We start from the raw sequence: 24,589 nt of genomic DNA, 5'->3' as shown, positions 1-24,589 counted from the left end.
TAATTGCACTGTCTGTTAACGTGCAAAAAACGTATTACCTAATCTACTGGGCGGGTCGCTGCGACTTATTGCCACATTTGTAACCATCTTTTTTTTTTTCTTCTGTTTGCAGCGGAAGTGGACTACAGTAACTTTGGGACAAACACACTAACCCGGAGGAAGAAAGTCTTGGTGACTCTGCGAAATGACAACTTCCGCCGGCGGCCTCACATCAACATCAGCATGCCTCATGACTTTAGGCCTGTGTCTTCCATCATTGATGTAGACATCCTGCCTGAGACCCATCGGAGAGTGAGGCTGTACAGACATGGCTGTGAGAAGCCGCTAGGGTTTTATATCCGGGACGGAACTAGCGTGAGGGTGACTCCTCAAGGTTTGGAAAAAGTGCCAGGCATTTTCATCTCTCGCATGGTTCCAGGGGGGCTGGCAGACAGTACTGGTCTCCTGGCTGTCAACGATGAAGTGCTGGAGGTAAATGGCATAGAAGTTGCTGGCAAAACCCTCGACCAAGTAACAGACATGATGATTGCCAACAGCCATAACCTTATCATTACAGTCAAGCCAGCCAACCAAAGAAACAACATAATCCGAAGCAGCAGGATGTCTGGCAGTTCTGGGCAGTCTACGGACAGCACAGCGAGCCACCACAGCCTACCATCTTCAAATGCCCTGCAGAACTGCCACCCTGATGAAATGGAGAGCGACGAAGAGACGGACATTGTCATTGAGGGTGTCCTGGAACCACTACACATTCCAAAATCACACAGCCTGCCATCGAACAGCCTGGCCCGGCTGAATGGCAATAACCTTAGCCATAGGCTACAGCGAGAACTGGTGCTGAACCATTCAGGGCGGGAAAGCAACGGCAGTATCCACAAAATACTGAGTTCCTTGAAAGCAGACCCACGACACAGTTTGGTCATCCCAAGAGGAGGCATAGAGGAGGATGGGACGGTGATAACCTTATAGCTCCTGCCTCTCTTTAGGTCTTAACTGCTATTTAAATCATAATGTAGACATGAACACAAAGACAAAGTACATTCTCTGCAAATCTCTTTGGTGGAAACATGTCTCGGTTCACCACCTCCTGGATTAGACTTAATCCAGTTCAGTTGGGAAATAATGCAAAGAGAAATGTGATGAATTTTACTAGCGTCATGAGAATAGGTGCTTTGAAACAGCGGACGTCAAAGTATTCTTTTTATTTGTGCAATTTAATATCGCATTCCTAAAATCATTTGTTGTCAAAATTGTGGCCTTAGGTGCGGAGCGAAGTGCTTAGGCACCGTTTAAGATGCAGCAGATAACAAATATTGATCACTCCAACAATACTGTTTAAAGAGAATTATATTTGAATTTTGAATGGGACCATGTTCACAGTCCCGATGACCACGTTTTGTTTTTTGTTTCGTTTTTATGCCACCACTGGTAACAGACCGTGAGACAGGAGTAGACAGCGAGGGGGGGGGGGGGGGGGGGGGGGGGCGTTCATCAGAGGCACAACGGTGTTTCCCACTGTGATATATCAAAGAATTGGTGGCTGCCGGGCAAAAGCACAGCAGTGAACACAAAATAAGAACAGCTTAAAATGCCAAGTCGTGCGATTTTAATAGTGGACTGGCATTTCTGTTCACCGCCAAAAGTATGATGTTGTCCCAAGAAATGTCTTCCTTTTCAAGTTATCCCAGCCCTCCACTACTAGATCCGTTTTTTTAAAATTAACCCATTCTGTATGTTTACACAGATTTTGGAAGATGTCTGTTCGGTCTAGAGCAAGTTAATTTAAAAAAGAGTGCCTCTATAAAAAGTATTGTCCTTTTTTCGTGAAAACTGTGACCAAATTATTAGCATCAGTTATCCGAATGTGTTTTGGGAGAGTTTACTAGGGTGGATTGCCAGTATTTGGCGCCACTTGGTGGGCAATAGCTGTGCTGCCTCTAAATTGTGTCGTTTTGTTGACTGCCTGGAAAGGAGTGTAAGAGTTGGGTGAGCATCTTAGCTGGGCTGTGTGGGTCACTTTGTGCACAATTAATAGAAAAGGATATTCTGAAAAGATGACTTGTCTAGTATTACTACTAAATCCGGTACCATAAGGTAAAATTGTTTTAAATTAATATTTATGGGGCAGTTAATTACTGTCTGTATTACTACTTTATGTTCTTTATATTTGTGTCCACATTTTGGGGCTGGTGGGTAAAAATGGGAATTCCTCATAATTGGCATTAAAGAGCTAGTGTTATTAGTGACACTCAAAAAAAGTTATTTCTGTGAACCACGTGGTGAATGCTAAGACCTGTAGTTAAGATGTTTGTTTTGAAGGGTAGTTATCGAATGGATCAGCAGCTGTCAAAAATTCTTCAAGTCTAAAGCAGCTTAGTGAAGACTCTCAATGTACTATTGTAAACCATCCTGTTGTACGGTGCAGGGTAGGTATTGGGGTGCCTGGAATATGTTGGCGAGCCAGGTGCTCGACAATTTAACACTTTGGATTACTTTCATCCTTCATTTGATAGTCTTCTCCTGATTAACACTTGGACTACCTACTGGAAGAAGCTCCTTTAGCCTGTGTTTTTTTAATGGCCTGTTTACGGTTTTTCATGTCTTATTTTGCATCATTATGCACATAGATTTTATAGGAACAAAGTTACAATGGTGTTTTATAATGTTTCACTCCACTTTCAATGTAATTTTTTTTACTTTTTCTATTCTCTTTTGTATGTGGTAGAAAGCCATTTTCTGTATTTTTTTTTAAGAAAAATAGTTTGAACGGTTGCGTATCGAAATGTCCATTCTGAATTGTACCACCGAATTTCCAGTATCTTCATTGCTCATTCCTGTTTTCAGGTGGGCAGATGATAATAAAGAACTAATAAAATAAAACCATTTTTGCTATGACTGCGCTGAAATGAAAATGTTATTAATTTAGATTTGGAATGCTTGTTTGTTTTTTCCTCAGAAAACTATTCTTCAGTTACAACTTTTTTTTTTTTAAACCCATATATGCCACCAGTACTACATTAAACTCAAAGGTCCATTAAATGGTAGCACAAAGTCTGCCATTATCAGTGAGAAACGCAGGGTAGTGTGAAAGACCAATAGCTTGGCTAACTTGGAAAAAGAAATCCCACGGTTGTTAAAGGAAATGACATTTGGACAAACTACACATAGAAGAATGGTTCCTGGCCAGCAACTTCTGAATTGTGGGACTGGGTGGCCACCCTGGCTGAAAAACAGAAATCATAACTCTCATTTAAACATTAGGATCACAAGAATTGGTTGGCTTTACTCAGTGGACGCAGCTCTTTGTGTAACAGAATGCATTTCAAGAAATGCAAGTATTGCGTCGCAGATTTAGACCCTACATCCGCGTACTCGATATTTCAATTATTCCTTTCGTTTATTTAAGCAATATGAAATGAGGCTACACAGTGGGTGTTACTTAAATACTACCAACAAGCATAATATTATGAAGAACGTCCTGCTTTAAAAGTTTTGTTGTTAACCATAGTGTTCTTCCCAAACAGGACTCCTCACTTCAGTTCAATGCACTTCCCACCTCTCAGGTGGTTGTACGCTACTCAAGGACCCAGTAACACACGCCTCTGTGGATCACCATAAGGCTTCCATAGACCATTATTTTTCGTATCTGGTAACTTTTTTCAATGTTTTAATTTCGTGTTGCAGCAAGTTTACATTTAACTGGAGTAGCCTTCACTGTTGTGTTTTTAATTGCATTTATATAGCTCTTACTACCCCTGACGTGGCGTCAAAGTGCTTTTTCGGCGAGTAGCACGCTCAGGGCCGGCTTTAGCGCTGGTGGCGCCCGTACGGCAATAAATGTTGGCACCCTCACACCCCATGACTGCCTCCTCAGATTCTCTCACTACCATGGGCTAAAAGGCCCCTCATGTCTCCAATCATAAGTTATTGCTGAACACAGCCCCCCCTTTAGTACAGTGCCCCCTCCACAGGTCAGCGCCCAGTACGGCCACACCAGTCGCACTGCCCTAAAGCTGGCTCTCAGCACGCTACTTCGGAACCCATACATGATTAGTGGTGCATTAGTATAGTGAAATAGGAAAGTAATTTGAGTGGTGGATATGTGAGTCAGTTATTTGGATTCAGAAGGATAGCGCATCGATAGAGTGGAAAAGGTTTGCATTTGTTGAAGCGCTTGGCGAGTATCCTGCTACTCCAGAACCCATAAAGGATTACTTGTGAATTAGTATAGTGAAATATGAAAGTATGTTGGTGTGGTGATTTTTTTTTATGCTGTTACATTTTTATCTAATATAGCTATAACAACTGAATGGTGACTCCTGGGCTCTGCAGGGACAACATTTGTTTGAAGTCCACTCATTAATTTGCTTGAACAGCAGCCAGTCTGATGGGTAATTCTCCCTGCAATTTCCTCACGTTATACATATCCTCAGGCCCCCAAGTCTATCTGGAAAACACTTATCAAACAATGGCTCTCTAGCGTCCATAGGGGTGGTGCACTACACTAGTCATTGCTTCACCCTTCCAGGAAGTGACGGCACCGGCCTATATACTTCACCACTTGGCATGCTGGTCTTAGTTACTATTTTGTTAGCCTTAAAAATGTGCTGCGAATTCCTCAATGTTTACCAAATTCATCAATGTTTTCAATGATTCTTCAGTAGATGACATCAAATGTAATCTCCTAATGTCTCAGGGTTCGAACTCTTGATGGTGTCATAACATGTCCGCACACGAGCAGCCTTCTTTTGAATATCGCCGGCAGTAAATATAGGAAGAACATACAACCTCTAACGGTCGTCGTAATCAACCAAGACAAGAATTTCATATTCTGGAAAACATTGGCTGACTTATTACGCACATAACCAAAAGATCAGCCCCTGATGAAGGCACAATTGGGTGCCGAAATGCATTGGGCAGCCACTGTTACAATGTTAAAATGTTAAATCATGAAATGATGATTGAGTATCAAATGTCTTGCTAGCATATAATGTATATATGAACAAAAAGTGTTTATCACATATTGTAAGACAAATTTTGAAAAGTGGCATGAGTTAATCAATGATAAAAAATCAGATTATGATATTAAATAACTGATTAACTACAGTATATTGAGTTGATAATGTATAACTTATAAGGTGTAGGATAACACCATGTGTACAGTGCGCAACTAGATGTGAGCTCATCCCATCAAAACCAGTCTAATTTTCCACAGGCGTGACGAACCTGATTAGTTGCAGCACCATTCGTTTAGATTGCAGATATTGGATTAAAAGGAGTGCTCCCCCACATATCTTTAAACTGGTCATAACATGTCTGGCAGATTTCCGTGGCATCCATATGTGCTGCCTGGCGTTTGACTAGCCACTCTTTGTACCTTCATGTACCTCAAGGCCATTGAGGAGTAGGAGCAAGTTCTTTCTACCTTGGGCCATTAATAAGGCTCGCAAACACACTCTCTCTTCCATCTTTCGGCACACCATGTTAGTAACTCTTCTGGCTCCCCTTCAAGCTTAGCAATTCTGACATCCTGACACCGCCTAACTCTGTCCTTCCATAGGCCCGACCTTTGCGCACTTACACATAAGGATTTTTTTCAATGGTGCCAGTATCTGTTGTCTACACTGATTCCCATGCTTTTTATTATCTCAGATGCTGCTCTTTGAGCTGCTTTTCATACCGCCTCGACCCTCAAAAACATTTAGAAATGTTTCGGATGCCCTGAGAGAAAGGGAAAGATCCCTTTTAGGAACAGTCTCTTGATGTCCTCTTCCAGGAGCAAAAATGTTCATACTCGTGTAATAACATTTCCGCTTGCATTGAGATGCGCTCCGCATGACCACCTTGATGTTTACCATGTTTATACAGGGGGTTTGCCCTTATAATGCCGCAGTGTTTTGGTCTAACGAGGTACCTGTCTGAGCTATAAAATAATTCATTGTTTATTTTGTGGATCACTTTGTTCAGTTAATGAACAGGTGCCTGGTACTCCTATTCATTATTCTAATTCAGGACGTTGGTTGACTTTGCCTGCTGCAAATCATTTTATGTTCCTTTTCTTTTCATTAAGTGAACAAAAATCTATACAATATGTTCTTAAATAACCTAGATTTTAGGCATATGGAGGATGATGATTCTGACACTAATACATCTTCCCTCAATAAATAAACGCTAGCCTCTACTTAACATCTTCAAAATGCCAGTGAACTTAATTATTCTCCAGTTCAAGACCACTATCCTCTGGGCTTTTTCTTCTTTTGAAGTTTGCTTAATATCTATTGTGCATCAGTGAATTGCTCTACCCTCCCCGGGGCTCAAATCCAACATCCACATGCGAACCCTGCTTACTTTTTTTTTAAATTTCTTTATTGCGTTTTGAGCATGAAATGCAAAATTTACAAAACAAACATTACCACATTACAGTTTTGACAAGTCCGGTTAACCACTCATTCCGCATTGAAATAGCTTTAGCACTGTATATATTCTGAACACCATGTACCCAGCATGATGTTTACATTCCAGGCATAGTTAGGTGCCTTAGGAGTCCAGGCCCATCCCATGTGTGAACCCAGTCAGCCATCCGGTCGTGGTGCTGCGTCCGCATCGTCGGTGTGCTCCAAGAGGTATGTCTGGAGGGGGGGGAAACAATATGTCGCGCTAGCGGCAGGAATCCTGGCAAAATATTAGGTCATTCAGCCAATCTTTAAATTTGGGCACACTCCCTCTGCCCCATCTGTAGGCGACTCTCCTCTTGGCCAGCAAGAGTGCCAGGGATATGTACTTCCACATTGTAGCGGCTAATGCCACGGTGTAGCCAAGGAGCGCAACAAGGGGGTCGTCTGGGACGTACAGCCCTGTCCGGTCAAGCTCAACCATTACCTCTGACCAGTAACGTCAGATGGAAGGGCAATCCCAAGCTAGATGTCTAAAATCTGCCTCCTCACTCCCGCAGCTATAGGTAGCTCCTAGGCGAAGGCGCCTCAGTCGTGTGAGTGTGTAATAGACAGTGTATGTATTTATAGTGCTTGATGCGCAACCCACTGCTGGCGGTTATTTGCAGTGTCTGTTGGCAGCAGAAAGACCACTGGTCGTCTGTTAGGGGCGGAGCGGAGTTCTTCCTCCCAGCGTGTCCTGGCCGAGGAGGTGTGTGCCGTCTCTTTGGGTAGTGCGGTACAACAGGCACAATGTGTTGGGGTGGTTTACCGGAGGAGGGTATGTAGAGGAGTCCTGGTGGGAGGCTCCTGTGGGAAGCACTGGGTGAGAGCCCTAACGTCTTGTCTCAGCCTGATGTAGAAGAAGCGCTCCAGGGGGGTCGGCGGGGTGTCACTGAAAAACCTCTTCACTGGAGCAAAATTTCCCGTTGACATAGAGCTTACCCCAGGTCTGGATAGAGAGTTTCCGGAGGAGTGGGCGGCATCCTCCTTCCTGCGTGACCAGGAGATCGAGTCTGCCATGGAGGGGCTACAAGGGGGAGTATAGCGTGGCCGTATGAAGTCGGCGACCTAGGTCTCATCAAGCGATGGTGGTGCAGTCTACTGTGGTGGAGGCGAGGTGTCTCTGAATGACAGGCACGCGTAGATAGGCGGAACAGGGGGTCGGGGACATATACCCATCTTCGATTGCTAGGTGTGGCATGTAAGGGGGGGGGGTCCTAGCCAATACGCTGAGTAGTGGGCCTGTGCACAGCTGAAATGTAGTTCCTGGTCTGGGATTTCAAAGCCGCCAGCACTGAAGGACTGAGTGAGTGTTCCAGCGCAGTCTAGGTTGTTTCCCACCCCAGGTGAGGCGTAGGAGTTGAGTTTTAAGCGCTTTAGAAATGTCTACTAGGGGCATAGGGGATGTTAATGAAGAGATCGAGCAATTTAGGCAGGATTACCATCTTTATTAGCGAGGCTCTCCGAGCCAAGGAGATTGGCATAGCAATCCACCTGGTGATTTTGTCAGTGAGGACGCTTAGTGTGCGCCCGTAGTTGGCTGCCATCAAGTCATTATGAGTGATTACTATTCCTAGGTAGGTAATTGTGTCTTAGCACCACGCGAAGGGATAGTCTGGTGTGAACTGCACGGTGACGTCTGTCAGTGGGGAAAATTTGGGATTTCCCCCATTTTACGTTGACCCCAGAGAGGTGTCCAAAGAGGATGAGTGGGGTTGAGACTGTCTCCCGGATTGTGAAGATAGAGAGTGAGATCGTCTGCATAGAGGGAAATTAGTATTTGCCTCTCGGGGTATATGAGGGTTTGTTCGTGATGGTGTTGGCGGACCTTGGCAGCCAGGGGCTCAATTGCCAGGGCAAAGAGGAGGGGGGACAGGGGGCACCCCTGCCTGGTGCCTCTAGCTATTGGGAAGGCGGAGGATCTGGTGCCTTTAACCAGTGTGCTGGCCTTTAGCCCTGTGAACAGCAAGTGGATCCATGCTAAAAAATGAGCTGGGAAGCCCATGCAGCAAAGTACAAATGCCAAATAGTCCCATTCCAGGGACTCAAATGCTTTGGTGGCGTCAAGAAAGACAGCCACCGCATTCGTGTCGGGGTCGATGTCCAGCAGGACGGCAAACAGGGTGCGAAGGTTATGGGAGGTACCTCTACTGGGGACAAACACCGACTGGTTAGGGAGGACAAGGGTGTTCATGAGGGGGCTAATATGGTTTAAGATCATTTATGCTAAGATTTTAGCATCTACATTTGAGGGAGAGGGGCCGATATGAATCTCATTGTGTAGCAGGTTTCACTGGCTGCAGTAAGGATATTATGAGCGCCACTCCCATTGTCTGGGGAAGTATGCCTGTCGCTCGAGCCTCCTCATAGACCTGTCGCAGAACGGGGATGAGTATAGTGTGGAAGGTTTTGTAAAATTTCGCCATCAGGGCCGGGGGCCAGGCCAGACTGCAGCTGCATAATGGCGGCTGTGATCCCGTCGTCCTCCAAATCTGCAAGGAGAAATTTTCGTGGGGTGTCCCCAAGCCAGCCTATCGCAGTGTCTTGGAAGAAAGAGGTGAAATCAACAGGTTGTGGCCTATGCAAGGTGTAGAGGTCTTTGCAAAAGCGTTTGAAGGGAGCAGCTATGTCCAAAGTGTTTCTGTGCAAATGGCCGCCCTCGTTGGTGATTTTGAGGATGGTGTTGGAGAACCTGGGTGGATGGATAAGGGCTGCGAGCGCCTTGCATGGTCTCTCCCCCTCCACCTAGTGACGGGCTTGGTGATATTACCCTCTAAACTTGCACTCCCTATCTGCAGTTTCTTGATAGTCTGTGAGTAGGTCTTTTAAACGTGATTTTAGCTCTGGGTTGGGTGTGGTTTGCATCTGTGTTTCGGTACGCTCAAGTACTGTCTCTAGCTGATGGAGTGTGGAGCGAATATCCCTCAGGATCCCCCCACTTTTGGCGATGCAGATTCCACGCACGGTGACCTTGAAGGCCTCCCATACAGTGGAGTATTGCCTGACTGAGTGCTCATTGCGGGGGAAGAAGTCGATAATATCTTGTTCAAGCTCAGCCCTGAAAACTGGGTCCAAGAATGCATGCGCGGGTAGTCGCCAGGATAGGTATGGCGATTCTTCATGGGGGGGGGGTGAGCGTGAGGAGCGCTGGTGCGTGGTCGGAATAGGTGAGTGGGAGGTAAGGCGCCCAGGACAGCCACAGTGTTAGCCCTCTTGAGATAAGCCAGCTATCAATCCGTGACCAGGAGGAGTGGGCGGTGGAAAAGCAGAAGCCTTCTCATTTGGGTGGAGTGTGCGCCAAGGGTCGACGAGGCTGTGGTCCGTGAAGATGTGGTTAAGGGTACGGTGTGCGTTGGTGTAATGGTGGGGTTGTGGGTGCGAGCGATCCAGCGCTGGGAACCCTGCTTCCTTATTTCGAGATGCCACAGACTCTTCTACCTTTTAACAAAGCTCTGCTAGTACCAGTGCGGCCTGTCTGAGGAAAAACCTTTTGGGAATCTTACAGCTCACAGGCAGATTGCTGAGCACCATAGGGATGTGCTGTCTGATACTAAATTCTTGTCCAGACATCCTTCTCTGGAAAGTGTGGTGGCCCTCCTTGAACAGAAAACCCACACCCCAATGGGAAATGGCGAAGTTTGCTGTGATTGGTATCCCACATCGAATGCGATGGCCATTTTCTGAATCGATAAGATTGTCTAGAAGCCTCAGTGCACATTCTAAAACCTAGCCTGAACATGGCCTACTTGATAGGCTTTTCTGTGACTGTGGATCTTACTCTAAGCAGATGTGTTTGGATGTGCTATGCTGGATGTTTTGGGGATCTTAATGGAGCACATCAGAACCTGTCGCTCTGGCGCACTCTGACACTGGCACTTACGCCAAACAGTTCTACCTGCAGTGTCATTACTTATGTTGCTTTTCTAAGGAGCCAACTACCCCACCCACATCAACCCTCCTAGCACGTTTAGACCCTGTAGCAGTTCTTTCGTACCTTTCATAGGAGAGAGGGATCTAAAGAGCAACAGCAAGGGCAGTTCCCGCCCCCTTCTACCACCTTAAAGCTCTTTTGATTTGATCTCCCTCCATCATCTGCTACCAATCAAGGGTTTGGGATCTTATTTTTTTTACCTTTTGGGAGTCTTATGATCGCTGGATGCTCCATCAGTTCTGCAGGTGTACTCTCCCCTTTCTATTCACTGCTATGGATTACCTGCCTTCAGCCAGGAAGAACACACTGGTCTATGCCTTGATTTTTTTTGTTTTTGCATTGGCTTTTTTTTGCCTTCCATCAATACAGGGCCATAGAGGTGATGCCTATGGAGGAGACTGGCTTAGCTTTCTACTCAGTAGTTCTTGATCATTAAAAAGGAAGGAGGAGGCCCATTCTGGGACTGCGGTTCCTTAATTCCTTAGTTCAGCTGTTCTTTACATTTTGACTTCTGTGAACCCCCACTGGGCCATTAGTGGAATCAGGGGACCCCAAGAGTCATTATTTGAAGCTGGGGACGCCCACCCTAAGCAAGTTCTAAGATTTGAACTTCAAAACAATATAGACCAATACTAAAACAAGTATACTCCAAACGAATGTTGAAATATTTTGTTTTATTCACCATCAATTACAGAAAAGTTTTTCACATTTTCAATTTTGCTTCTTTATTTGTATATACTGATTTTTTTTATGTATTCATTTTAATATGTATTATTCATTTTAATATTTATTTTGGTAATACTGACACAACCCCCTGAGTAGGCCTCATAGATCCTCCGGGGTCTTAGCACCACAGGTTAAGAACCACTGCCTTATCTCATCAGGGCAAGCACAAAATACTGTCCATATTGGGTCCCCTACCTGCGAATGTGTTGACTGGTATGTTCCCTGGATCTCCAGAATGCCCATTTCCATCTGATTATACTTCCTTCACACAGGTGCTATTTTCACTTTACAGTGTGGCCCTGGCATTACCAATTCACTGTACTATCCTTGGGTCATGTGATAGCTCTGCAAATCTATACCAAAGTGCAGGATGTGTTGGAGGCCTCCCTCAGAAGTGCACATATTTTCATACTTGGAAAATTGTGTATCCTGCATGGGTTTTAAACTATCTGGAATGCACCCTGACCCGTTTTTGGGGCTCGGGCGGAGCCCCGAGATCCTAATGTAAAAGAAAAAAAAAAAAAGTTTCTTTAGGGCTCGGGAAAGACACATTCCTTATTTTTTTTATTATCTGAATGGTGATTGGTCCTCGCGGTGATGTATTTTTAGTAGTCGTGATGCGATTGGGCAGATGTAATTGTCGGGCGCGATTTTGGGCATTTTCTCAGCGGTTACGTGCTCGGCAGTGCATTAATTTTAATTAGGAGCTGTCAGAGTGGCCGTGTAATGCATTCCAGATGGTGTGCGCGCGTTCACCATAGAGCAGTGCGTTTGTCGGGCGCGCGTCCTCCTCACGTGCACACAGGCATAGCGAATCAGTGGCCTGCATATTGTGTTCGGACACGTGCAGAAGAATAAATAAATCCTCAATTACCAGCTGTCAGAGGTGCCGGTAATTGAAGGCAGATGGTGCTGGGAGCATGTGCACTGCTTGTTTTTCCTTACATGTAGGTCTTGTTTTGAAGATAGGAAATTAACCACTCCTGTTTACACAACAGTACAAGGGCAGATGTTACATTGTATCCACACAGGTGAAGCACAAAGGGCTAAATTGGAAATGCAATCGGGTCGTTAATCAAAAGTGAGGGACAGGGTAACAGTTTAAGAACGCTGGCTGGATTACTTATGGAAATGTACAGTTAAAAAGGTGTGTGGCGGGTCTGTTGGTGAAAGAAAACAATAGAGCACACGTAAAGTGCACAGGGCGGGACTCGACTGAGGCGCCTTTATGGCAGGCACACGTTTGCAAAGACGGGCGCGAGGTACCACATACTACTCTAATGCATCAAGGGTACAAACCTACATCCCGAAGAAAAGCGGAATCCTTTACCACCCGAAGAAAAGGCAACGCCGCCACTGCGAAGTGCCCAGTGGCGTAGCAAAGGGGGGTGCTGGGGAGGGGGACGAGTTTCTGGGAGGGGGGTGTGTCCCCCACATTACCTGCGGCTGTCGCAGGAATAGCCAGGAACACCCCAGCCCCCCCACTTCGCACCCTCGCTGTTGCATACGGCCGTCACGGGCGGGCAGCAAAATTCTAGCAACGCCACTGGAAATGCCCCACACGGCACCGAGGGAATAAGAGAATCTGACACGCACACAAAGCAACGTTTAAAACTGTTCATTTTATTCCGCATTTTACTGTTTTTTGGAACATTGTTTTTATTTAAAAAGAAGAAAGGCGCACAAAAGATCACAGCAACGCGATACGAGGGATTCAATCCACTTTATTGGGAAACAAATGAGGAAAAATATAAAGATACACGGAGTGCAGGAAGTGTTTGAGGCTAGGGGGCCAGGACTTTGAAAGGAAAAGGCGGATGATGATGATGATAGATATAACCATAGTATCATCTGTGAAAATCAAAAGGTGCATAAAACTAAATCAAGCACTGAAGAGTTAAGACGGTTAGGGAACTGAGAAAGCGAAGAAGGCAACAATGACTATCACAGTATCATAGGGAGAGAAATCCTGTCGAAGAGGAGAATCATTTTCTTTAGGTCCTCGAGGAATGGTCCCCAAATCTTTTCAAAGACGTCCTATTGATCAAGAAGTCTGTATATGAGTCGTTAATGTGTGACTGCCGATGCCGGATCTTTTAACCAATCATGCGTGGGAGACGTAATCTACATTTTCTGAGGATGTTATGTTAGGGACATTGTTATAGCGCACGACTCACCCGGGGGGCATCTCGGCGCTTACTTAGTGTTAAGGTGGTAGCGGGAGTCAGAACAGGAGAGATTCATAGGTTAGAACAGAAAGGCTTTTAATTGTTTCCTGAAGATGCGATAGGAGGGACATTCGCGCAAAGTAAGGGGGAGAGCGTTCCAGTAACGAGGGGCAAGGTACGAGAACGCCATTCCACCGGTACGACTAAGACGTATTCAGGGAACTTTTAGGCGAGCTAAGGAATTAGATCGGTGGTTGCGACCAGATACCCGTTTGATGAGCTTCTTACGAAGATAATGGGGGCCTTTGCCACTAAGGGAGTTATAGATAAGGCAGCAGATTTTGAAGTTCGATCGCTTCCTTACTGGGAGCCAGTGAAGCTCTCTCAGCAGAGGGCCTGATGAAGAGCCTGCCGGACGATTCAGAATCATTCTTGCTGACGTATTTTGGATCACCTGCAGTTTGGCGAGCAGCGTCTTTCCGGCTTCAGCCGAAAGAGCATTACTGTAGTCTAGGCGACCGAGATCCTAATGTAAAAGAAAAAAAAAAAAAGTTTCTTTAGGGCTCGGGAAAGACACATTCCTTATTTTTTTTTATTATCTGAATGGTAATTGTCGGGCGCCATTTTGGGCATTTTCTCAGCGGTTACGTGCTCGGCAGTGCATTAATTTTAATTAGGAGATGTCAGAGTGGCCGTGTAATGCATTCCAGATGGTGTGCGCGCGTTCACCATAGAGCAGTGCGTTTGTCGGGCGCGCGTCCTCCTCACGTGCACACAGGCATAGCGAATCAGTGGCCTGCATATTGTGTTCGGACACGCGCAGAAGAATACATAAATCCTCAATTACCAGCTGTCCGAGGTGCCGGTAATTGAAGGCAGATGGTGCTGGGAGCATGTGCACTGCGGTGTTTTTTTTCCCTTCAGCTCTGTGTGCGCGCATGAACAGCCGCCCGAGCAGGAGCCCTTAGACTTTTTTTAATGACAAACTCTTTCTCCCATGCTGGAAACATCACATTTTCAAATCAAACGAGCACGCTTACGTCCGTCATCAGTACAGCACAAACCCATGCGGACCTGCGTCTAGGCGCTGTAAGTAATGTATGTAGGAATATAGGTAGCACTATTCAGCTGAACGGTACTCCTATTATCAACCTCGAATGGATGAAAGGCTGAGTCGCCTCCCCTGGTAACTCATGCTGTGTTCTACAGGGTATGCACAGATGTGCGCAGCAGGAGCTTGAACCCCGCGATCTATTTCACTGGCATTAGGGTATGTGACATGGAGTGCTCGTTTTTTGTTTTAATTGATGCTTTCTGACGCCGCACACTGTGCCATCTAAGCCCACAGCCGGGGGTGCGTGCCCTGTTTTCTTTAATAAACACGGACCCCGCGCATTTTTTTTAAATCTCTCATGCTTGGCTGCCCTTTCCATCTTTAGCATTTATGACTTTTAGTAACTATATGCACCTTTTGGTATGCGCTGGGGATCTCTCAGGGGAATTTCATACGAGGCTCTTTACACAATCAGTCTTACAGATTGTACGGCTCTAGGAGGATAAAAGCCTGAGTCAGCCCTGCAAGGGCTGCACTTGTGACTCCAGGCTGTTGAGGGTGTCCACAGCCGTAGCTTAAAATAACCGATCCTTCCCCCAGGCACAATCCTCCTCAAATGTCTATTTTTTTCAGACCAGAAGAACACATTTCCGTCTTGCAATTATTTGCGCTGCTAACAGAATCTTGTACTTAAGGCTGCGCGGGCGATTCTCCATGGCTGGACATTTGTGGTGTTTGTTTGCTTGCAGTTTTATGATTCTCCGTGGTGACCTGTTGTTCTGCCTCGCTGGTACCGCAGCCGGCTCGTGCCTGAATCACCACTTTTTTTTACAGCTTTCCTTATGTTTTTTGGGAAGATGAGAACGCACTTCTGCCCTTCAGCCCATAGCGAATCAGTGGCATTTCAAATGGAATCACCGGGATGGTTTTTACTCTTCCTCCGAGGGAGAGGTGATGAATCTGCAAACTTCGATCACTATTCCTCGCTGGACAGAGATTTTAGGCAGTATGTGAAAAAAAAATGGCAGAAGTGCGTTGTAGGAGATAACATGAGGTCTTTTATTTCAGTATCGCTATGACGCTTGCAGAATCAGCACAGTCCTGCGGCAGGTGAGCTTTGTTAGGCAGACACACAACACGAGGCACAGGCGCTACTGTGCTAGCTGCCCTCACGCTCACAGATATCGCATGGTCTGTATGGACAGCGATGGTGTCAGCTGTGTTCACGCATAAAGAACTGGTACAGCAACGACTATGCAGTGTATTCTTCTTCCCACGTTCTTCTACATACGGGAAACTGGTACAGTAGGGACACTGTCTGTGCAGGCTACACTCCCAGGGCCAGGACATGCAGCAGCAAGAAGCCTCGCATCTCCGCAACACAGGCATCGCAGTGCACGACACCCTCACGCATAGCACTGGCAGGAGCTGCGTAACACACACTTCCCTCTTTGTCACTGCAACACAGGAAGCAGTAGTACACGCTTTCCAAACATGCACACACAAACGCAGAGCCACCACAAACAACCCCCGTGCTCGAGAACAGGCTCCGGTGAACAAGCCTTTGGACTGCTGATTAAACAACATACTGCAGGCACTAGGCCTGCTGCACTGCATCACTTCATAACCCAAGATGCTTCGGCTCCTGAAGACTTCTGTAATAGATCCCGCTCGATCCATTCATGGTACACAACACACTCTGCAGCAGAATGCAAAAGAGGTGAGGGACTCTTTCACGAAACAAGAAAACAGAAATCTTGCTGTAACTCCTGTTGCCTGGCCCATCCACTTCCTTCCATCAATGCATCAGTAACCACAATTTGGCACTAGGACACCACTGCACCAAAACTAGGAATGACACGGCTCAAGCAATTGACTCAAACCAATATTGGCCCACCTATGTTTTTAATGGGGCTTGCTCTAGCACGTGAATGTTATGAATGCTGAACGCACACAGAAACTTCAAGTTGAAGTAAAGTTTTCCCTAAAGCTGCAAACACTTGACATTTCCAGTTTAAAACTGCGCTAAAAAGTAAAGTGTGCCTTCATAAAATGTCCTACGACCGAACATTTGACTGCAAGTGGTCAGTGAATCACCAGCAAACATTGGGAGAGCGGTGAGGGTATGTCTGTGGGCCTGATCATGTGAGGATTGCCACACTTTTAAGAGTAACAAATGTCAAATACAGGAATTTTACGAATGCTGTCCTAAACATCGGCTTCGTACAGAACAAACCGCACACAAAATAAAGATTGCAGAGTGACAGTGAGTGCAGAGTGACAGTGAGTGCAGAGTGACAGCAAGTGACAGTGAGTGCAGAGTGAGTGCAAAGTGACAGTGTGTGCAGAGTGACAGTGTGTGCAGAGTGACAGTGTGTGCAGAGTGACAGTGCGTGCAGAGTGAGTGCAGAGTGACAGTGAGTGCAGAGTGAGTGCAGAGTGACAGTGAGTGCAGAGTGACAGTGAGTGCAGAGTGACAGTGAGTGCAGAGTGACAGTGAGTGCAGAGTGACTGCAGAGACAGTGTGTAAGGGTGCACATTGTGAGTGTGCAGAATGAGTGTGCAGGATAAACAGTGGACATTGGGAGTGTGAGGGTGAGCAGTGTGTGAATGTGTAGGGGCAGTGTGTGTGTGCAGAAAACACCACACACACATACCACACACACACACCATACACACATACACCCCACACACACACACACATAACGCACACACACAACTCACACACAAACCACACGCCTCAGTCTCAACACCACACACTCGTCACCACTCAACACAACACACTCACCACCACACTCACCACCACACTCACCCCCACAGGCTCACCCCCACAGGCTCACCCCCACAGACTCACCCCCACAGACTCACCCCCACAGACTCACCACCACACACTCACCAGTACACAGAAAAGAAAACACACAACAACACACCCCCAGCCGTCAATGAATGCTTTCACCATGCACAAACACCAACAACCATCAGCCATCTGTGCACGCTTTTACCAAACACACACCCACCAGCCGTCAGTGCACCCTTCCACCAGGCACACACACCTCCAGCCGGCAGTGCACTTTTCCACCAAGCAATCGCAGTATGGTACACTTTACTTTTAAACATATTCATATAAAGCACAGCATGCCACCATTGGTAAAATTACAATTCAACCAACATATTTCCACTACACACCACATGCACACACTCCATTCACATGGCAAAAAGACATTGCCATTTACAATGCATTTCTAATGCTTGTTATCCACTGGGATTCTTGATCAGCCAGCAGAGGTCCAACCTCGTCCCAGCTTGGGGATGGGCCTTAATTGGAGCAGACTGGAACACAACCTTTTCCTCTGCTACAGAGAATCTTGGACATTTGAGATATGATCCTGATGTTTGAAACTGATCCAGGTTTTAAAGGTTTGTTTGACCACTGTCCTTGATGGCCTTCTGTATCTTTTTTGTGCTGCTTTGCAGATGGCGGATGAGGACCTTTCAATGGTTGTTCGCTCAAAAAACAGCGGATTCTAAATCAAGGAAGTCTCTCTGTTCATTTGTAGATCTTCAGCTATGTCTTTCCAGAGCTTGATTGGTGTACATGCTACTCCAACTTCACAGTGGGTAGTGCCTTCAGCCCTCTGCATTCGCCCCCTCGTTGGGCATGTGCATTTATCAGGCGGAAATGCAGTGGAAGGTAGCGATTATAGATCCTGAGGGCTATTGCGTACTGCTGGCAGGAACATTTGATAGCAAGGACATACCATTGGTGAACATCTACGCCCTCAACGCAGGCCAACCACCGTTTCTAGCCTCCCTGAAACCTATCATCACTAACATACAACATTACGCTATCCTACTTGGTGTGGATTTCAATTTTGCAGCTGATCTCACATTGGATTGGACGCCCCCCCCCAGCTACAACCCAGTTTCATAAAACAGCCCACTGTTGTGCAAATGGATTCCTGAATGAAAGTTTATAGATGGCACCATGGAGGGGAGAGCTAGTCTACATTCAGAATGAGATCAATACAGCCTTTCTGACTTGGAACTCCTACCTTTTATAGAGTTAATGATAAAGCACCCACTCATGCTCAACATGACTAAATTATAATGTTTTTTTTAGAGCTCATAGTTACGTCAGCAGGCGTGTCCCAGTGCTTAGGTTTCCTACCCTCCATTACAGAGCACACTATACTGGGAAGCCAAGATTAAATGGATCTGAAAAGCCAGGTTTTCAGTTTTTTTTAATGAAAGGAGACTTCTGGCTTCTTCTGTCGGAGTGGAAGAGGCGAGAAGTTCCACAGTTTTGCTGTCAAAAAGCTGAAAGAGCATCCTCCGATGCACATTCTTTTGATTCTAGGTATCGATGCAAGAACAGCATCAGCTGATCTCCTGGTTCTTTTAGGAGTAAAGGCTGTGGTCAGAGAATGCAGGTAGCTAGGGCCTCTGCCATTGAGAATTTGTGGCAGTAGCATAGAGCTTTGAAAGAGACTTGTTCTTTCAGAGGTAGTGAGTGAAATTTAGCTAAAGCAGGAGCAGAGAGGGAGCATCTAGGCAGAAGACATTTCTGTTTAGATGTTATCTGGGATCAATGGCTCCTATCCCTGGCGCTCTCTCCTTTGGGCATACCAATTCGCACTAGAACACTTTGTGAGTAGCTGTGTGCTTTAGAAATGTGTAATGCTATTCAATTCAATAGTAAACGTGCTGCTATGTTCTGCACCTGCTGGAGTTAATACTTGCCTGTGAGACTCTTAGATCTAATACACGTTGAATATTCCAGTCTGGACATGATAAAAGACTGGACAACTGTCTTTCTGGCTGGATTTGTTTGTGATTTTAAGATCCCAAAGCACTGTCCTGCTAGGCTTGTGATTTGATTGTCAATTGATAGTTTGGAGTCAAACCAAATACCTAAGTTTTTGACTTTGGAGTTTGGTGCTGGAAGGGATCCCAGCATATCGGGCCACAAAGCTGTAGACCAAATAGATGGCTGTTTACCTAGATAAGAACTTCGGTTTACCTTCCTGAGACAGCTGAGATTTATCCATTCTGCTACCTCTGTCAGGCAGGAGCGGAGCAGTGCTGCAGATTCGGCTGCTTTTCGGGAGAGAGTGATTATTAGTTGAGTATCGTCTGTGTTTCGACACAATGGTATGGCATACTGCTCAGCGATGTCAGCCTGTGGTGCAATACAGATTAAATAATTTCTGGCTCAGGGAGGAGCCCGGGGCCACTCTCTGTTGCAGAGGAAAGGTCTTTGAGGCATAAGGTTTTTGTGCCACCTGAAACGTGCAGTTCTGCAAAAAAGATAAGCAACCACTGTAGAACCTTCCCGCCAATTCCGTAGTTTTGCAGCCGTTCTAACAGGAGGCTATGAGACACGGTATTGAATGCTGCCCTGAGGTACAGCAGGAGCAAAGCAATCTTATCTTCTCTGTCCCCCAACTTGGCGGATAAATTCGGAAGAAAATAAAAGTGTAGATTTTGTACTGTTTTGAGGGCAAAAGCCTGATTAGGTCTAATGCAGAAGGTCGCTTGCTTCAATGAAATAAGAGAGGGTTACATATTTTTCTCCTAACTCTGAGGTGAAAGGAATCTAGGAAATAGGCCTAAAGTACTCCCGCTTAGTAGCGTTGAGCAGCGGCTTTTTGTGTAGGTACACTATGGTGGTGTGTTTCCAAGCCCTGAGGTACCTCCTGTCTACTCCTAAAGGAATACTTAACCCCTTTAGTGCCATGGGTGTAACGGTTACGTCCGTGGTTGTGGTACTCCGTTGCCATGAATGTAACAGTTATGTCCAGGGGACACCCCCACCTATCCCTTTGATGAAAACAGAGGGATCTCCATTTTCTTTTTTTTTTTTTTGCCTCGGTAGGTGGGAAAGAGCTGCCCCAACCTCCTGGGGTATTTTTTGTTATTTAATGTAATGACAATTGCGCACATGGCACCATGGCGAGTCTCCCCTTTCTGATCGTGCCCCACCCTCAAGCCTTCCCTCTCACAAGCACTCTGTAACTCTCTCAATGACTATTTCATTGACAAAATCAGCACAATTAAAGCTAATATCCCTTTTCCCTCTCCTAACTTCTCTTGCCCTGACCTTCCCTCTAACCCCTACCATCTGGAACAGTTCCCCCAGATATCTAGGGAAACTTTTTCTTCCTTACTCACCAAAGTCAAATCTGGTTCCCCTTCTGACAGCTGTCCGGCTCATCTGCTAAAAGAGATCTTCTCTGCCTGTCCGGATCCCCCGTTATCACTTCTTAATAATTCCCTCTCACTGGGGACGGTCCCTGACCTCTTCAAATCTGCTAAAATTATTCCCATCTTGAAGAAGGCAGGGGCCGATCGTCCTCTCCTTGTAATTTTCGCCCTATTTCTTTGCTTCCTTTTTTGGGGGAAATCCTGGAGAGTCATGTTGCAGCTTGTCTTAGCTCTTTTATTGAGAATATGCATTTTTTAGACCCCCACCAGGCAGGCTTTCGTCCTGCGCATTCCACAGAGTCCGTCATCCTCTCTGTGTTGGATGAGCTTAGATGCGGAGCCGATGCAAACTCTTCTCAGGCCTTGGTCCTTCTGGACCTGTCGGTCGCCTTTGACACGGTCGATCATACCATCCTGATCGATCGTGTCAAGGGTGCTGGCCTTCGGGGATCCTCCCTGGCTTGGATCTCCTCGTTCTTGGAGAATCGCCAGCAGGCCGTTCAGCTGGCCGGTTTCTCCGCCGCTGCCCGCCATATCACCTGTGGTGTCCCCCAAGGTTCCTCTCTTTCCCCTCTTCTTTTCAATCTCTACATTCTTCCCCTTATCTCTGCTCTTCAAAAATTCACAGTATTTAATTACGCCGAGGACCTCCAACTTATTTTTAACATCTCTTCTTCTCCTTCTTCCATTCTTAACTTTCAATCAGTTATGACCTTCATCAGCGACTGGATGAATTTCAACCACCTAAAGCTCAATCCTGATAAGACCGAGCTGGTGCTTACTGGTGGTCCCTCCAGTCCCTGGTCCTCTTCTTTCTGGCCCTCTTCTCTTGGTCCCCCTCCTTCTCCCTCTGCCTCTGTTAAAAGTCTTGGTATTAAAGTCAGTAGTGATCGCTCCATGCACTCCCAAATCAGTGTGGTGGTCTCATCTTATTTTCTCAATTTACATACTATACGTAAAATCTCTCATTTCTTTTCTAATGCGGCACTGAAACTAATCTCAATTTTGTCGTCTCCCCCAGGGATTCAAGAACAGCCCAGAATTATTTTCAGCCAGGGTAACAGAATTACTACAAATGTATGATGATGAGGCATTATCTTATGTGTCTGACATCTATCTTACAGACGATGACCTGGAGACACACTTGAAAAGAGTGAACACCATTATACTTGGGTTCGCATCTGAAGGGTACAAATTCAACTTTAAAAAATCTTGAATTGCCCACCTCACTGTCCTATTTTTAGGATATGAGTTATCAAGTGAAGGTAAAAGCCTAGCAGACAACTTCTTAGAGAAGTGTGCAGTATTCCAAGCTCCAAAAACGCTGAAAAACTTACAATCAATTTTAGGTTTCCTGAATTTCGGAAGAACTTGCATTCTTAACTACGCAGAGAGGGTTAAACCCCTCTACGAATTAATAAAACCTGATTTCAAACCAATGAATTGTACTCAGAAACACACAAAAATTTTACGATCAATACAAACAGACATGTTAACTAAAACAAAACTGCAAACGCGCGCAAACGAACGCAACCTTGTAATCAGTCATCCCAGGAAGATGCGGATTTACGTACCTGACCTCTAATGAGGGAGAAACGGTACCAATAGCTTATTAATCACACTTGTACGCACAAGCTGAAATTAAATTCAGTTCTACTGAAAAGATTCTGACTGCGGTCCCAACTGCTGTAGCAAAAGAAAGAGCCCTAGCCCAAGGGAAGAGCATATCTGTTTTAACAGCAGTATCAGCCCTTGAGGCAGTAACAAGACCGAGCATTCTAAATGCTATGGCATTAGATCCAAAATGGATACAATGGGTTAGTTCTCTTGCTGCAACAGACGTGATACACGCATTTGATCCCAAATGAAAAAGCTAGAACATCTAGAATACGAACATGAATGTCCTCTGTTGATCGAAATTCTGCCTCTTGAACAGTACGCCTGTGTAATCTACACAGACTGATCTGCACAACTCTACGTTGTGGATAAACAAGTTTACAATGCAGCATGCGCGATTGTTAAAGGTCGCTGGCACATAGGTAAATTCAGACCAATGGTTACTAAAACTGAATCACTCAGAAACTGTACAGCTCAGCTAGCTGAACTACGAGCTTTAAAGATGGCACTTGAGAATGCTGATCGCGAATTCCCCACACTAATAGTGTGCGATTCGTATTATTGCGTCCAGTCTTACAATGATTTCGTGCAGACCTGGATTGAAAACTGTTACAGAGATGAGACAGGTGTCACAATAAAGCATAGGAAACTATGGTAACAAGTAGTTCTTTTACAGAAAGAACTACGAAAGACTCACGTGATACATACGCAGAGTCTTCGACGTGATGGCGTTCACGTTGCAGGGAATTCATTGGCTGACAAAGCTACAACGGCAGCTGTTCAACCGGCTTCCGTAGCTACAAAAAAGAGTTCTAAAAACAAATAGATGGAGAAACCATGCTGGCAGTAAAAGCCCTATTAAAAGGCGACTATGCGGCATTACCTCTAAATTATCCACTCAATAATACATACATAATTGATGCGAACTCCGTTCTTTTTGCTCGAATCCCTGTAGTGGGGGACAGAGTAATTCCAAACACGTACCGGAGGGCTTACTTGATTCAAGAAGCACACATGGGAATTGGTCTGAGGCACCAAGAGATCTTGAAATCTCTAATAGAATTGCAATCACAATACTGGTGGCCGGGGATGAGCGTGCAAATTTATAACTTTGCAATGGATTGTCAGGACTGCAATAGAGATCGCAGTTGTGAACCGGACCAGATACCAGCCCAGACACCTTTATTAGACAGTGTTAGACCTGTCTGCCCTTTTGGTAGTCCCTCCTATTTATTTATTTTTGTCCCCTTTTTTGCCCCTCAAAACCCTTAATTTTTATGTCCACTGAATTTTTGCGGTGTTGTCCTAGGAGTTAGGTGTTCTTTGCCCTCATGGTCCTTTTCCCTGAGGCCTAGGTGTCTTTCCTGACTGAAAACTAGGAGGTATCTAAAATGGTGGCCATAAACTGCCACCCTAGGAGAAGGACCCATAGGTTAAAATAGGGACCTTAAAGAACCTTCTGTACCCTTGGTGGTCAGCCTATAAAAGGCCAGGGTCAGGGCAGCCATTTTGTGCAGTGTGTGAGGCGGAGTGAAGAGAAGTCAGTTGGAGTACAGGCTGGGAGAAGAGGAGGTTGGCGCAGTGTGAAGGACTTGACGGCCTCGTGGGGCTGCTTCCTGCGTGCTGACGCTACCCCTCCCTTGCTGACCGGACCCAACAGGAGTAGCTTTTCTTCAGACCCCTCAGGAAAGGAAGGATTGTGGCCCTTGGTCGTGGACTGAGCTATTAACCGGGATCAGTGAGAAAAGGGGGCCTGTGGAACTGTCAGTTTCCTACCAGTAGTCAAACCCCTTTTTCCAGTGAAAATGAGCATTAATGAAACTCTGCTCCCACCGACGCCATCCGGTTACCTGTAGCCCCGTGGCCTGCCTGTAGCGGGTTCTTCTCCCCTCGTGAATCAGGAACCCCTCCGTGAGGTGTGGTGATCTGCCGATCGGGGTGTTCCCTGGTCTCGGCGTCCTTCTGCGGCAAGCGAGTGAGAGGGGAACTGCGGCGCTTAATCTCCGACTGACAGTGTCCGTGTCAGAGGTTGCGGAGGCGTGTCAGACGCGCAAGAGGTGGAGCGCGAAGCCGACACCCAGGAAGTGCAGCGCGGTGTCTCAGAACAGAGGAGGAGCGGGAAGCGTGGTCGAGCGGAGGCGTTCTCTCCCTGAAGGTTCCAGGAAGGAGAGGAGGAACTCTGAGGTGCCGGCTTAGTGAAGCGGAGCGGACTCTGTCGAGGAATACAGACGGAGCGCTTACAGCGCTCACCGAAAAGTCACCTCAGCTGGAGGGTCGGGGTCATCTTCAGAGAGAAGGAAGTAAGCGGGGGCTTAAGCCAGGAGGGGAGGGAAAGCTGACCGGAATCCCTACTCCTGGCGTGCCATTTCCAACTCTGGCTGGGGGTTTTTATCTCAGCCCAGGGGGTAGTGAAGGGTTACTGAATTAAGCCCCTGACAGGTTCTTCGGTTCCTGA

At 46.1% G+C, this 24,589-nt stretch overlaps 1 protein-coding gene across 1 annotated transcript in view; it reads left to right on the top strand.

Moving 5' to 3' along the window:
- PARD6G (par-6 family cell polarity regulator gamma) overlaps positions 1-2,895 on the top strand; it is a 238,777-nt gene extending 235,882 nt beyond the window's left edge. The window contains exon 3 of the mRNA XM_078687865.1: positions 113-2,895. Coding sequence (XP_078543991.1) covers positions 113-969 — 857 coding nt within the window. The 3' untranslated portion in view covers positions 970-2,895. The remainder of the gene's footprint in view (positions 1-112) is intronic.
- The last annotated feature ends 21,694 nt before the right edge of the window (positions 2,896-24,589 follow it).

The sequence above is a fragment of the Lissotriton helveticus genome, chromosome 4_1 (assembly GCF_964261635.1).
Source record: "Lissotriton helveticus chromosome 4_1, aLisHel1.1, whole genome shotgun sequence".
NCBI classification, from domain to species: Eukaryota; Metazoa; Chordata; class Amphibia; order Caudata; family Salamandridae; genus Lissotriton; species Lissotriton helveticus.
This window is presented reverse-complemented; position numbering and strand designations above follow the sequence as displayed.